This window comes from Lontra canadensis, unplaced genomic scaffold, assembly GCF_010015895.1.
Source record: "Lontra canadensis isolate GAN:19392208 unplaced genomic scaffold, GSC_riverotter_1.0 scaffold9, whole genome shotgun sequence".
Classification (NCBI taxonomy): Eukaryota; Metazoa; Chordata; class Mammalia; order Carnivora; family Mustelidae; genus Lontra; species Lontra canadensis.
This window is the reverse complement of record NW_022631003.1, coordinates 11,249,294-11,265,272: the sequence shown is the minus strand read 5'-3', so window position 1 is coordinate 11,265,272 and position 15,979 is coordinate 11,249,294. Positions and strand designations below refer to the sequence as shown.

At 36.4% G+C, this 15,979-nt stretch overlaps 1 protein-coding gene across 14 annotated transcripts in view; it reads right to left on the bottom strand.

Moving 5' to 3' along the window:
* The window catches only part of LOC116866117, a 198,799-nt gene that overhangs the window by 177,249 nt on the left and 5,571 nt on the right, over window positions 1-15,979 (bottom strand). Inside the window, exon 3 of one of the 14 annotated variants that reach the window (XM_032854820.1) lies at window positions 11,743-11,745. The exons of the other annotated variants lie outside the window; for them this stretch is intronic. Within the exon in view, the coding sequence (XP_032710711.1) occupies window positions 11,743-11,745 (3 nt within the window). The remainder of the gene's footprint in view (window positions 1-11,742; window positions 11,746-15,979) is intronic. 14 annotated transcript variants of the gene reach the window in all.

Below are 15,979 nucleotides of genomic sequence, written 5' to 3'. Positions count from 1 at the left end.
GTGTGTTTTTTTCCTCCTAGTTATTGGTCTAGTGATTTTTTTTTTAAGATTCTATTTATTTGATAGACAGAGATCACAAGTAGGCAGAGAGGCAGGCAGAGAGAGAGGAGGAAGCAGACTCCCTGCTGAGCAGAGAGCCTGACTCGGGGCTTGATCCCAGGACCCTGTGATCATGACCTGAGCCGAAAGCTTTAACCCACTGAGCCACCCAGGAGCCCCTTGTCTAGTGATTATTAATAATCAGGCCAATGAAGCAGTTATTTGGCATAACACTAGGGCTCCTTTGTTAAAGTGAAATTTTTTATTAATGAGGTCAAAAGAATATCCTACTGAAGACATAGTACTCCCTATTAAAATTGCATCCTCTTATTCAATCTGAAAAATAACTTCTTAGTCTGAATTCTTAATCATTGTTAAGAAAAATAACAATGATTATGATTTAACTAATACTGATTCCTGAATTTTTAACATAGTTGTACATTTCAATTTGGACTATGATAAAATAATGACAACTTTTACAGTTCTATCATCAAATAACTTTCCAAATAAAACCTTAATAAGCGTAAGGATTCTTAAGAGTTCTTGAAGAAGACAGGATGAGAAGTTGTGTTTGTTGCAGCAGACTTCTAGGATTTTCATTATATATCCTGCACTTATGTAGATGGCCAGTTTCATGGGCATGCAACCTGTGCAGGAGTGTAGGCCTCTTGCATTTGGTTGTATAATCAGACTAACTAACTAACTATTTGATACCCTTTTTAAAGTAAGGGTTGTTTGGCTTTGAGAAGATCATATATATATAACAAGTAAATTTCCATGGAGAATGCGTGTAGGTAGAATAAAGGCAGAGGGAGGAGAAACACGGCAGCAAAAATTCTGGGAAACTGGAAGTCAGTATGAATTGCTCAATCTGTTTCCACTACCTACGGTTCTAAACTTAAAATTTCACACGAACCTCCAACTGTACCCAGAGCTAATGGGTCAATGTTGTCCTTGGTCAGGAAAAACTGAAGGAGCACAGTGTCTATAGATCACATTATTCTGCATCAGGTTAATTGGCTAATAATCCTTTTTCAACTTCCTACAGTATTTCTAGTTAAAGTAGTTGGGTTCCTGGGCCTTGATAACTTGTGTAGTACCTGATTTTTCCAAGACTGGGGTTTCTCTTCTCCCATCCCCAATCTCCCACAGAATTGGAGTGCTCCTGCAGGAAAGGAAGTACCAGTGACAAGGACCTAAAGTGATTAAGGGGTAGGAGTCAAAGATGAACTTGTTTTCCTAAGGACATCTTAGACACAACTGATTCTGACATATGATCTAATTTAGCATCAGTAGCTAAGGGCATGCGTAGTTGGGTAGAACTAGGGAATGTGTTACCTCAGTTACTCAAAGATTAAGTCCATCAGACAGCAGAGTTCTCATGGCTGCTTTTAAAATACAATACTCCTATTTTAATAGCCAGAATGCTTCTACTGCTATGTTTAACATTTATACAGATTAGGGGGGAAAAATTAGAATGCTGCCCTTTCATTTGTTTACCTTTTGAATCTTCAGACTGTTGATATAAAAGCAAAAACAGGGTGCCTGGCTGGCTTAGTCCATAAAGCACGAGATTCTTGATCTCAGGATCATGGGTTTGAGTTCCCATGTTGGGCTTAGAAATTACTTAAAAAAGAAAAAACGTTTTGGTGTCAAAGTAAAAAAAAAATTGGGGAGCTCAACTTAATACTTTTCATGACCAACTTTTTATATCTAAAAGCTGATGATTACCAGTTTGGCTACATAATTTTTCAGGTAATAGAACCCCAAATGCCACAGAGGAAGGAGAAATTGTGGAAAGCTTGACTTTTTTCCTTTCCTAGCTGAGGAAGGTATACTATGTAAATACTTTTCAAACTCAGAGTACACTATAACTTTGTACATTATAGTATGTGCATATATATATGTGTACACACATATATATACATTATAGTATGTGCATATATATATGTGTACACACATACACACACATACACACACACAACACTCACACTTCACTTCTGACACTTCTAGTCGCCAAATGTGTGGGTTCTTTCCCCCACACTAAGCAATTCTCCAATTCTTTGTGGACAGCAGCAGGTGTCCTACAATTCAGTTTAATTCCGACAATATCAACCTAGAGACAATATCAGATTCCACAGGTTAAAGGCTCAGTCTCACAAAAGTGCCCCCATATGCCAATTCCAAGTCCAGGTTGTTACTTATGCTTTGAACAACTCAGTATAAATTGGAGGTTCCCATAATCCCTTACTTGGGTTCAATTAATTTGCTAGAATGGCTCACAGGACTCAGGAAAACAGTTTACTTAAGATCATCAATTTATTATAAAAGGATATACAACTCAGGAACAGCCAGATAGAGACGCATAGAACAAGGTATGGGTGAAGGGTATCTACCACCCTCCCAGCACTTCCATATGTTTAGCAACCTGAAAGCCCTCTGAACCCCATCCTTTTGAGTTTTTGTGAAGGCTTCATTGCAGTAGACAGGATTGACTAACTCACTGGTCATTGGAAATTAAGCCAAGCTCCAGTCCCTCCCCTCTCCCTGGAGGCTGGGGGTGGGGTGGTGCTGAAAGTTCTATTCACAGTTCCCCGGGCAGCCAGCCCCCATCCTAGGGGGATTCCAAAAGTCACCTCATAAACATAGTCTCAGGTGTGGTTTACAGGGGATCCTTAAGAATAACAAGGCATCTTTATCTTTTTTTATTTTTTTAAGATTTTATTTATTTATTTGAGAGAGAGGCAGTGAGAGAGAGCATGAGAGGGGAGAAGGTCAGAGGGAGAAGCAAACTCCCCTTGGAGCTGGGAGCCCGACTCAGGAATCGGGACTCAGGACTTGATCCCAGGACTCAATCCAGGGACTCCGGGAGGCGAAGGCAGCTGCCTAACCAACTGAGCCACCCAGGCGCCCCATCTTTATCTTTCTTATCACTTAGGAAATGCCTAAGGCTTTTGGGAACTCTATCAGAAATGGGGATAGAAACCAAATACATGTTATTAAAAATCACAATATCTCAATAGTATAATTTTGAGTTATACAAGTTATACTTGTATCAATCAAACAAAAAGTGCTAGTGAAACAGTTACTTTGTGAAAAATCATTATGTTGACAGATAAGACCTGGATCTTTGTCCTTGGAAAATGTATAGTCTGTTTTGGGGAATTAAAACAGACAGCAGTCAGCATCTACTAAGTAAGTGTTAAATAAATGCTAAGAAAGTAAGTTCAGAATAGGAAGGGGAACACTGTAGCCTGGGATTGAAAGAGTTTTACGAAAAAAATCAGTTAAATTTTTTTAGAAAATCAAAATCAAACACATTATTTTCATCTTAGTAAAAGAAGTATATACAATGTTTAAGTTTATGAAACATTTGTGATCTTTCAGTGAAAGATATGGTATTTAACGTTACAAAAAGTTGGGGCACCTATCTGTTTCAGGGAACAGAGCATGAGATTCTTAATCTCAGGATTGTGAGTTCAAACCCCACATTGGGTGTGGAGCCTACTTAAAAAAAAAAAAATTAAAGTTACGATAAGTTGCCTGTTACTCAATACTGATTCAAAAGTACAAATCAGTGAAGTGTAATTTTGTCCTTAAAAATTTAAAACAGAAAGCTATTTGAAAAAAAGAAAAAAGAAAATGGAAGAGAAATATTGTTACTATATCTTAATGGCTAGTCGTAATTATTAGTTATTTTTTTTTAAAAAGTCATGTCTTAGGAACAAAAAGATTAGAAGATTTTACTTTGTAGAATAACAGACATTGCATGTAAACTGATGAGGGTTGACTTTAAACAAATTTATAATAAAGTTATTGATACCTGGAAAACAGATGGAATGAAGGAAAAATAAGATGAAAGAATCTAAACTATTTTAACTTTATTGAATGAACTCATAAAATTCTAATTTTCTAACTACTCATACTAACAAATCATGATGCTTTTTAAGCCTTCACTCAATTTATAGCATGAAGTCAGTAATCTATCGTGTTTTCCAATTTATTTTAATTTTGGATTTCTAACATAACTTCTAACACCAGCACCTATGAACAAGAAAGAAAGGATATAGTATATATTCTGTGGGATATAGTGAAGGTATATCATATCCACTCTATTTTTTATAAGCTTATATAATAACCACTCTTGAAGGGCTCCTGGGTGGCTCAGTTGGTTAAGCGTCTGACTCTTGATTTTCAGCTCATGTCACAATCTTAGAGTCTTGAGATCAAGCCCCACACCAGGTTCCATGTGGGGTGTGAAGCAGAAAAGAAATAATGAGTTTTGAAAAAAAGACAGTAACTTCCTTGACAGCAAAAGCACAAGTATATGTGCGTGTTTGCAGGTATGTGTCAATGAGAGCTGTTCCCTTCGATAGGCACTGGGCTAACTTCCTCACTTCTTCAGGTGTTTGCTCGGGTCTAATCTCATTGAGACTCCCCCTCATTAGCTTATTTACTAATGAAAACTATCCTCTTCCTCATATTTATAATCTCCCTTTCTCTGGTGTACTTGTTCTTGTATAGCATAAATCATTTCCTAATAAGGTATATATATTGTGTTTATTATCTTTTCCTGCTAGAATGTAATCTCCACATAGTCAGGAATCTTCACCTGTTTTACTTAGTGGTATGTGGCAAGAGCCTATAATAAAGCCTGAAACATAGCAATTACTCAATAAAGATCTGTTGAATTAAAATGGAATGAAGGGAATGAAACCAGAAGCAACAAAAAATCAGTATCTATGAAGATATAACTAACTATACATAGCCATATGCTACTTTTTGTAAAGACAAGTTAACTGTGTTTCTTGGATGGGCCTGTTGATTTTATATTATAGGTATGTCTATATCTATCTACCTACCTACCTATTTATACAGAGAGAGTCTTTAAGGGCTATTAAATTGATAGCTAATATAGGTGACACCAAAATCACGTGTCTATCAAATGAACTTGTGCAACCTCATTTCCTGCAGAACACTTGTTCAAATGTTACCTCCTTAGGGAACTCTGCACTGACCACCTTATCTAAAAGAGCACCCTATCCCATTGTCACTCTCTAGCCCTTATCTTGCTTCATTTCCTCCATAATTCTTATTATTGCATAATATTACGACAAATATTTGTTTATTGTCTATCTCCTCCAGGAAAACAGGGAACTTATCTGCCTTCCTTACTGCTTTATTTCCCTGTGTTTGGATCAGTGCCTGGCACACAGTAAATATTTGTCAGTATGAATGCACTGGGAATTTGCATGCCCTCATGTTGTTCTTCATGAGAATGATCCAATTGTTTGTCCCCAGATCTGAAGTTGCTAAGCAATCATTTGTATTGTATTATTCTCTCACTAATAAACAAACAAACAAAAAATAATTCTTCATGCTTCATACCATAATGAGTGAGATGGTTAAAAATGTTTGAACAGGTATATGCTAGATATTATTCCATCAATTATCAGTGAAATTCACTACTGATCTGGAATATTAAATCTTAAATCATATTAAAGATTTTATTTATTTCTTGGGACGCCTGGGTGGCTGAGTTGGTTAAGCGGCTGCCTTCGGCTCAGGTCATGATCCCAGCATCCTGGGATGGAGTCCCACATCGGGCTCCTTGCTCGGCAGGGAGCCTGCTTCTCTCTCTGTCTCTGCCTGCCGCTCTGTCTGCCTGTGCTCGCTCTTTCTCTCTGACAAATAAATAAAATCTTAAAAAAAAAAGATTTTATTTATTTCTTTATTTGAGAAAGAGAGAAAGAGCAGGAACAGGAGGAGGGACAGAAGCAGACTCCCCACTGAGCAAGAAGCCCGATGCAGGGCTCAATCCCAGGACCCCAGGATCAGGACCTGAACTGAAGGCAGATGCGTAACGGACTGAGTCACCCAGGTGCCCCTAATCTTAAATCATATTAAATAAAAGATTTAGATTCCTTGCTCTTTTCTGGGTGAAAGTATTAATTTTATTGAATTTGAAGTGAACACACTGATCTAAAATTCTGTGAAATTTCATTTGACTTAAAAATTTAAACAAGGGGGTGCTTGGGTGGCTCAGCTGTTAAGAGCTGCCTTCAGCTGAGGTCATGATCCTGAGGTCCTGGGATCGGGCCCCATATCAGGCTCCCTGCTCAGTGGGAAGCCTGCTTCTCCGTCTCCCACTCCCCATGCTTGTGCTCCCTCTCTTGCTGTGTCTCTGTCAAATAAATAAATAAAATCTTAAAAAAAAAAACAAAAACAAAAAAACAAGGCCAGTGCAAAAAAAGAGGTAGTTTAGACCCCTTTGCCCTTTAATCCTACTTTTTGGTTTAAAATCTGGGCTGAGTGACAATAGCAGGATTGAATGACATAGCTGCCTGTCTCTGTAATGGATGACAAATATAAAAAGGAGCAGGACTTTAAAAATTATATTCTGTATAGGGTGTTGATTCCTTTGTTGTCTGGACCCCAAAGTCTTCAGCAAAACTGTCAGTTGTGGACACACCTCTAAAACACTTGTAAGGATGTTTTAAATTTCAAAAATTTGTAAGTTCACAAAAGAGACTGATGAAAAATTAGAGAAATCACAATTTTTATAAAACTTAAGGATGGGGCGCCTGGGTGGCTCAGTGGGCTAAGCCTCTGCCTTCGGCTCAGGTCATGATCTCAGGGTTCTGGGATCAAGCCCTCCATCAGGTTCTTTGCTCAGTGGGGAGCCTGCTTCCCCCTCTCTCTCTGCCTGCCTCTCTGCCTACTTGCGATCTCTCTCTCTCTCTCTCTGTTAAATAAATAAATAAAATCTTAAAAAACCAAAACAAAAAAAAAAAACTTAAGGATAATTTTTTTTAAGATTTTATTTATTTATTTGAGAGACAGGACAGGGGGAGAGGGAGGGAATGAGGGAGACACAGACTCCCTACTGAGCAGGGAGCCCAAGGAGGCAGGGCTCCATCAGAGGATCATGACCTTAGCTGAAGGCAGATGGCCGGCGGACTGAGTCAACCAGGTGCCCCAAGCATAAATGTTTTTAAGTATTTGCTTTCAAATACTTAAAATGCTTTAAACTCTCGGGACAATAAATAAGAAGTGTCCTTATTATTTTCAATAACTATCCCCAACAATACCAGGTAGAACTTCTTTTTTTCAAAGGGGTGTCTCCTTTCATGATACCATACATATATATCTATGATTTTCAGCCACTTTATTAAAACATAACAATCTAAGATAAAAGAATCAGTCTTGCTAATGTGAAAGCTTCAACCTTTAACTCAATTTGAACCTCTTCTCCCCTTCTTCCACCAACCCACCAACCCCAATACAGGTAAAGCTCTAGAGACTTGGAGGGAGTAGGGAATATCTGGCTCTCAGACGCCTGTTTTTCCTCTCTCCTCTAGATTTGGTGCCCTTGTTTATGGCAAAGAGAAGGACAAAGAAAAGGCAAAAAACTTCCTTACTTGAAAGAGAAAAGGGCAAATGTTTTCTTCCTTGACTGGGTAAGAATGCAATCTTCATTGACTGGATATTGATAACTTCTATGTGACAGTGTCCAAAAGCTGTGTTCCAGCTTACTGGACAGTTTTCATTCTCCTTGCTACAATGTTCCCTCTTGCCGTAGTTGGCCCTCATACTGACAAAATGGCTCAAGCCTTTCCTGGGATTTGTACCACCCCTAGGAAACTTTATTTTCTTGCCACACTAAATGATGGGTATAGGGTTACTTCCCTGCTATCCTGGTGGCCTCTCAGTCTGTCACTGTTTAAATCCTCTTTCTCCTCCTGCATTTTAAGGGATGAGCAAGTTCTGTGGCTAAGCAAATGTCCAACAGAGACAAGATATATGTCTCCCCATTTTAGAAATCCAGTCCTTAGAAGTGATTCTCTTCAAGCACTCTTCACCCCAACTACATATTAGAAATAGCTTGTCCATAAACATTGCTTTCTCCAACAGCCTCCTTTCTCTCTCTGTCTCTCTTTTTGTTTTTTGACTAAGACTGGGTAGGAGTGGTAGTGGTGGTGGCAGTGCTGGGCTGGTTGTGACACTCAGTTAATACTGTGGGGTTTTTAAAAGTTATTTTAACCTACAATGTGGAACATTGTTATAATGTATCTATATAAATACTCAGTTATATATTCTATGATGTAGCTATATAAAAATTCAGCTATATATACTATATAACTATAGTATTGTTGTGATTATCAAATGTCAGCCAGTCCTTGCTTAATATATTGGTAAACCTTACACTTAAGTGGTAAGAGAAATAATTCTTATTTGGTCCTCCTCAAAACAACTGTGATACCCAGTTCACATCCCATGCCAGTTCCTTACAACAAAATTGATGGTGGAGAATCCTCAGTCTCAATCTACAGGAATCTAAAATTCAAGCCGTTCAAGTATTTTTTTAAATGTAGTTAGATAGTTCATGGTTTTGTGAGGCATTAAGTCTTAAAATCAACTTAGGCACTTTGAGACACATGTATTAGCATATTAAAAATTCTAGCAAATGTTGGCAATAATGAAACTTCTTTCACTTGGTTTAATTCAGCATTCCCTGTGCTTAATTTACAGTGGAATCCTTTTTTTTTTTTTTTTTTGTCCCCACAGAGTACTTCCCAATATCTCATGAAACTAATCTGAGGAACCCAGTTTGGATCCTTCTTCCCTCTCTTCTTTTTCCTTTTTGTAATTTTTGTGTCCACAAGGAACTACACATATCTATAAAGTTCTTCAACTTAAAGAAGTATAATATGTATGTCTGTTGTTGATTCATTCAATATAGAGGCTTTTTCCTTCCTCTGCTACTATAGTAAGAGTTAAAAAAAAGAAAGAAAGAAAAAGAGAAAAAAGATTCCTTGGCTTTTAGCAGGAAAAGCTAGCTTTTGGGTTGAGGCTGCCAGAAAAGGTCTTCTCTCCTATTTAGAAGTCTTATGTGTTAATATTTCTTTTGATGCTACACTACCAAATTATCTCCTCAGTAGTAGCGGCTAAACTTGTAAGTGAATAACTGGCTGTTTCTCTGGGTTCTGCCATTTAACTGTTCTATGCCCACTTATGTGGGTTATGCTTAGGAAGACTGATTTCCTAATGGTAGGCTGTTTCACTAAAAGGAAAAGAGAAGGTATGGAGATAATATTTTTCTAAGATCACCAACATCACCAAAGGTTTAGCAGATAGCACAACTTTTAAAATCTAGAAGCTAATAGGAACTAAATTTATTTACATTGATGAAATACAAGTGTTTTATGAAATATGGTGTATGCTTATATTCCAGGCAGTTTTTAATTTTTTTAAAAAGATTTTTATTTTTAAGTAATCTCTTAAATGAGAGCAAACTTACACAACCTAGAGATCAAGAGTTGCATGATTCACCGACTGAGCCAGCCAAGCACTCCCCCTCCAGCAGTCTTTTAAAAACACCTTAATTGGCTGATAGAACTATAAGAAGTAACTTCATACAAAGTTACTTGAAAATTATTGTAAATATTTAGTAACTACCTTCTTGTAAACAATGTCTTTAAAAAGTCATGGGCCTTTTAAAATCCTGTTAGTAATTGTAGAAGAGATGACATCACAGAAACTGAAAGATTAGCTAATATGTTTATTTTAAAAACCCCACTATTTTTAAAAAAATAGTCTTACAGTAGCAAAGTATAACATAATCACTACTTGATGCTATGAAATGTAATAATTTAAGAATGTTTCATTTTCCTACTTCACCTATTTTTCTCAACAGAAAACATATTAATAGCCAGCTAGCACATTTACGATTTAGTTGTCTTTTTTAAAATTTTTATTATCTTTTTAAAGATTTTATTTATTTATTTGGCAGAGAGAGAGAGAGAGATCACAAGTAGGCAGAGGGAGAGGGAGAAGCAGGTTCCCTGCTGAGCAGAGAGCCCTATGCGGGGCTTGATCCCAGGACCCTGAGATCATGACCTAAGCCAAAGGCAGAGGCTTAACTCACTGAGCCACCCAGGTGCCCCTGCTGTCCTTTATTAAAATGGCTCTTTATATTATCTATCATTTTCCTGCATTTTCCCCTTTCAGATACTGCCTTAATAATTAGCTTCTCTATTTAAAATTCTTAGATTACATGTAGTATTTCACATTAAAATATGATTACAGCAACTTCTATTTTGTGATTGTCTGCCTCTTTCTACATTATACTAAGATTTACAAAGATCATCTCATAAAAAAATTTAACAACCCTGAAAGGCATGGTAATAGTTTCACATAGAATTTTCAGGTAACAAAACTGAGGCTTAGAGAGGTTAAACATCTTGCCCAAGGGACCTCAGCTTGCATGTATTTTAGTTGGATAAAATTCCAGCTCTGAACTATTCTAAAACCCCAAGCTCTTACACTTTGCTTTTCAAATCTCTGGTGATTCAGCAATATTTTCTTGAATATTTATGATTTCTTATCAAAAACCTTTAGTTCTGAAATCTCATTTCAAAAATAACTTAAAAATATAATTAGACTTTGGATCACAGGGAAGACCATTATATAAATACATACTTCACCTGATTTGAATGCCAGGTTTCTATGTTTATAACTGAATTAGAGCCAAGCTATAAAACTTAAATTGCCCTGGGATATAATAAAGAATAAAAACAAACAAATGAATGAAGCATACATGCTAGGTAAAGGTCAAATATTGTGACTGCTTGGTTCTGGAACAAAGATTTAAAAAAAATTGTAACAGAGAAAACTGGTGGGAAACTTGAATCATCACTTAGTAATATAGGTATTCCAAATTAAAACAAATGTGTGCTGTATTACTTTGTAATGACTTACAATGATGATTTAGGCTCAGCAAAACAATACTGTTTCTTTTCTTTGTTACACTAAAATTAATGTTATTAATTTCAAATATTTTAGTTTAATTTCTATTATTTCTGGTTTAAAAGTTAAAAAAGAGCCATCAGCACAGATTTACACCAGGTTTTCTTTCTATGTTCACATAGCACATATTAGGGTAACTTTGTAATAAAAATAATTTATCATATTGGGACTACACAAAAATTCTTATGTGTTCCTCTATTATTCAAGATTGAGCAACAGTACTATACAATCTGTACGGCTGGTGCATAATAGGACGCATAATTGTTAGTTGAACCAGAATTTTAATTATCTATATAGGTTCTCCATATTTATTCATTTGACTGATTCAGCCAAGATATCTTAGACTTTTTCTCATAATAAATACTCTGAACCCACAGTGAGGTTTTTTTAAAGTCCAACTTTAATTTTTGATGGTTTTACCTATCTACTATATCTTTCCATCTCTCTCTCTCCCTCTCTGGCAGGTTCAGCGTGGAGCCCAACGAGGTCTTGATCTCAAAAGATCAAGAGTTGAAGCTTCAATCAAGAGTTGAAGGCTCAACTGACTAAGCCACCCAGATTCCCACCCACCAGTGAATTTCAATGGTTCTTAAGACTTTTTCACTAGGGAGCACTTAGAAAATCTTATGAAACCTATGGGCTCTTTCCCCACCAAAAAAATACAATAAAATAAATTTAAAAAATATATATATACTAACACACATACATATATATTACATATATATTATATATACACGCATACATATGTGTGTGTGTGTGTGTGTGTGTGTATAAAATACACTATAAACTACTTTTTTTTAAAAGACAAAACAGGCTGTGAAGGTGGAAATAATCTGTATAATTGAAGGTAACCTTTCTTAGAATCTCCATTCTTCATCTGTACAGTGTGAATACCAGCTATCCCATGTTATGCAGCTTAGGGAAATAATGTAATTACGATGCTTGCAGTTTAGTAGATGCCAAATTAAGTGGTAGCTATACTGAACAGGACAATATTGACCTCCTATTTTATCTCTAACTACTGTTTGAGGTTTTCTTGTGCTGATTGGTTTGTTGCAGCTATTTTCTAGTTTCTAAGGATCTTATATTCTTCCCATTGGTTATCTTATTTATTTGGTTTTTCCTTTTAGGCTATCTATTTTTACAGATAGTGATCCACAAAAGCACTGGAGGGTAATAACATCTTTAATGTTTGGGTCAAAATACTAAGCAACTTTAACATCATTGTGATCCATTCCAAAGGTGATGAATAATAAACGGTAATTCAATATAAGGATAAGGATATTTGAAGGTAAAATATGGCTCACAAATTTAAATTGGGTAAGATCTGCTACATACATATGGCATACAAGAAAACGGAGGAAATTGTACTATTATACCTACATCACATAGTTTGAAAATTACATGATAATAAAACGCAGCGTGTGGCATATAACTGAGAATCAATCACATTCGAAGAATGAATAATAAATGGATACCAAGTCAGAGCAGAACAATATATTCTGATGAGAAAGCATTTATTCCATTTTCCTCAAAACCGGTCATATTAAAAGCATCCCTTTATGTTTATATCTGGAACAATTCTACAAGGATACAAAAAATTTGTGGAGTTCAGAAAGTGCCATGAAAATAATGCAAAATTTTGAAAACAAAATTATGGGAGAAGGGCACCTGGGTGGCTCAGAGGGTTAAAGCCTCTGCCTTCAGCTCAGGTCATGATCCCAGGGTCCTGGGATCGAGACCCACATCGGGTTCTCCCCTTGGCGGGGAACCTGCTTCCTCCTCTCTCTCTCTCTGCCTGCCTCTCTGCCTACTTGTGATCTCTGTCTGTCAAATAAATAAATAAAATCTTTAAAAAAAATTATGGGAAAAATTCTTGTATAATAAACCCTAAGGGACTATCCAAATTCTTTTATTTTCATTGTCATTTTGGTATTTTTAAGCATCAAATAGTTCATGAAATGTACAGGTAACCAGTTGAAGATAAATTTTTTTGTGTTTGAGATAGTCACTGTGGACATCAATATGAGGAGTCACAGAATGCTTAATTTTGATCCTCAAGTAGTAGAAAATGTTTTTATAACTAAACAGTAACCTCAGACTGTACAGAGTATCTTCAAAAGAATATGTACAATGGAACATATCCCCCTCCCCAATTATGGCATTATTAGAGATGCTGGTTATTTATCAACACAATGACTCATTTTAAAGATTTTATTTATTTGTGAGAGAGAGAGCACACACCTGCATGTGTGCACTCATGGAGAAGGGGTCAGAGGAGGTGGAAGAGGGACAAGGAGACTCCCCACTGAGTGCAGAACCCCAGGTGGGGCTTTATCTCATTACTCTGAGACCATCACTTGAGTGGAAACCAAGAGTCAGATGCTTAACCAAGAGTCAGACACTTAACTGACTGAGCCACCCAGGCACCCCTCACAATGACTCATTTTAGAATTCTGAGTGCTTCAAGTACAGAATGTTCTAATTTTTAAAAAAGATTTTATTTATTTGTCAGAGAGAGAGAGAGAGTGAGCGAGCACAGGCAGTGGGGAACAGCAGAGGCAGAGGGAAAAGTAGGTTCCCCACTGAGCTGGGAGCCTGATGAGGGACTCAATCCCAAGACCCTGGGACCATGACCTGAGCCAAAGATAGACATTTAACCAAGTGAGCCACCCAGGTTCTCTAGAGGGATGAGCCATCCCTCTTAATTTTTTTTTTTATTAAAATATTTTATTTATTTGAGAGAGAGAGGGAGAAAACAGGAGTGAGGGGGAGGGGCAGAGGGAGAAGCAGACTCATTCCTGAGGAGCCTGACATGTGGCTTGATTGCTGGACCCTGAGATCATGATCTGAGCCAAAGGCAGGTGCTTAACTGACTGACTCACCCAGGAGCCCCTGTTCTAGTTATTCCCCACCCTTTTTTTTTTTTTTTTGGTAGATTTTTAGATCTTATACTCTTATTTTATGCAATTTTTAAAAATAAGCATAGAAGCTGAGTTAATGATCCTGTAACAGTTTTCATTAGTTCTACTGAATTTATCAGACTGGGAAGGTGAGCTAAAGGCTTATTCTCTTCATATTTTGAAAGGTTTCAGAGTTGAACACTAGTATATTTAACTTGTTGCTGAGTTTTCCTAAACCTTGGCAACTTAAGGCATGCTGGTATATTAGTTAGTGAAATATTTGTTCCTTTTACTGAACACACTTGTGACAACCATTTTGTTTAAATGAAATTGGTATGGGGGTACCTGGGAGGCCCAGTCGGTTGAGCAACTGATTCTTGGGTTTTGGCTCAGGTCGTGATCTCAGGGCCATGATATGAGGCCTGGCATTAGGGTCTGCTCTCAGCAGGTAGTTTGCTTGAGATTCTCTCTCCCTCCTACTCATCCTCTAAAATAAATCAATTTTTAAATATAACTGGTATCATGGGTACTCATTGAAAATATCCAATGCAGTTTTTGAGAACTAAATTAACTCCTCACGTTTAATGAGGTAACTGAATTCCTTTATGAAACAATGTTTCTCAATTATTAACAAAGTTACTTTTGATTAAAAAAACTACTGTTTCTGATGTAGACAGAAATTGTGTGATTTTTTGTGCCAGACTTGACTGTTTTCAAGCACTGTAATGTGTGATGGATGGTTAGAAACAATAATATATAAAGGTTTCTACTTAACCCTTTCAGGACTAAAATATATATATACCTATATATATTTTAAAGTAATCTCTACAGCCAGCATGGGGCTTGAACTTACAACCTGGAGATCAAGTGTCACATGCTCCACTGACTGAGCTGACCAGGTGCCCCTGAACCACACCTCTCTAAAAAAGTTTTCCCCATGTTATGATTTTGTCAGCACTCAGTACTGTGGTGGTCCAAATGCAGGTTTATATACTCTTTTGTTCACTTCTCGTACATTTGCAGCATACTTCACACATTTAGTCCTGAAGGGGTTTCTTTTACAAACTCTGTGGGTATAACATTTATTAGCAAGATAGAAAACTGAGCAAGTTTATACCATAGTTTTATAGAAAAAAAAAAAAAAAACACCTGTTAAAGTCTTTATTTCATCCATGAACAATTTGCAGTGTGGGCATTTTCAAGGAATAAAAATAAAATCCAAAACCAAAAAGGCAATGTAAAAATTTTAGGTTAAATAAACATAAAATAGTTCCTGAGAGCAAGATTACTGAATAGGATGGAATAAGTTGAAGTTGGAGGGAGGGGGATTTAGATTGCTTTAGATTTAGATTGCTTCTTCCAGGACCAAGGTTTTCTTGGGATCTATATATTTTATAATCTTCACTTTCTTTTATACTGAATGTATTTCCACTTCAAGTTCCTCAGTTATAAAACAGATTAACATCAGCATTGAATGGCTATCACTAAATCCATTACTATTTAAAAAGCACAGAAAATTCTTTCATCAATTGTGTATATATACATTAATATCATTCCTACTATCATTTCAGTACTTAATCCCTGTTTCTCTTTTAAGCCAGGTTTCAGTTAATTTTTTTATTGCCAGAAAAAATGTATTGGCTGATTACATGTGTTTTAAATTGATTTACTATTATATATTCATTGAATCTTGAAACTTTTGGGGTATTTTACTTTTTTAGGTGAAAGATACTTTTTAATTCATACATAGAGTAATTGGCATTATTAAAAAAAAAACAGCTTAACCATGCACTTGAACATTTAATAGCTGATAAAATTGAATAAGCAAACTAAAAAGTATTTTGTTGATTCTTTTGCACGATGTGGAGAAAAAACTTTTATTCTATGTGATTTGAATGGGGAAAAATTACGTCTTTTTTTAAAAAAGACTTTATTTATTTTATTTATTTGACAGAGAGGGAAAGAAAGAGGGAGAACACAAGCAGGGGGAGCAGCAGGCAGAAGAGAGAGAAGCCAGCTCCCTGCTGAATAGGGAGCTCGACTTGAGGTTCGATTCCAGGGAGGCAGATGCTTAACTGAGTCACCCATGCACCCCTACATCACATTAATTTAGAGATGATACATAGCTATATATATATATTTTTGATTCACAGATAATTTACCTTTGCAAGATGACAGTGGTGACGTTAGGTGATAAAAGTGATAAAAGATATACTACAAATGACTCT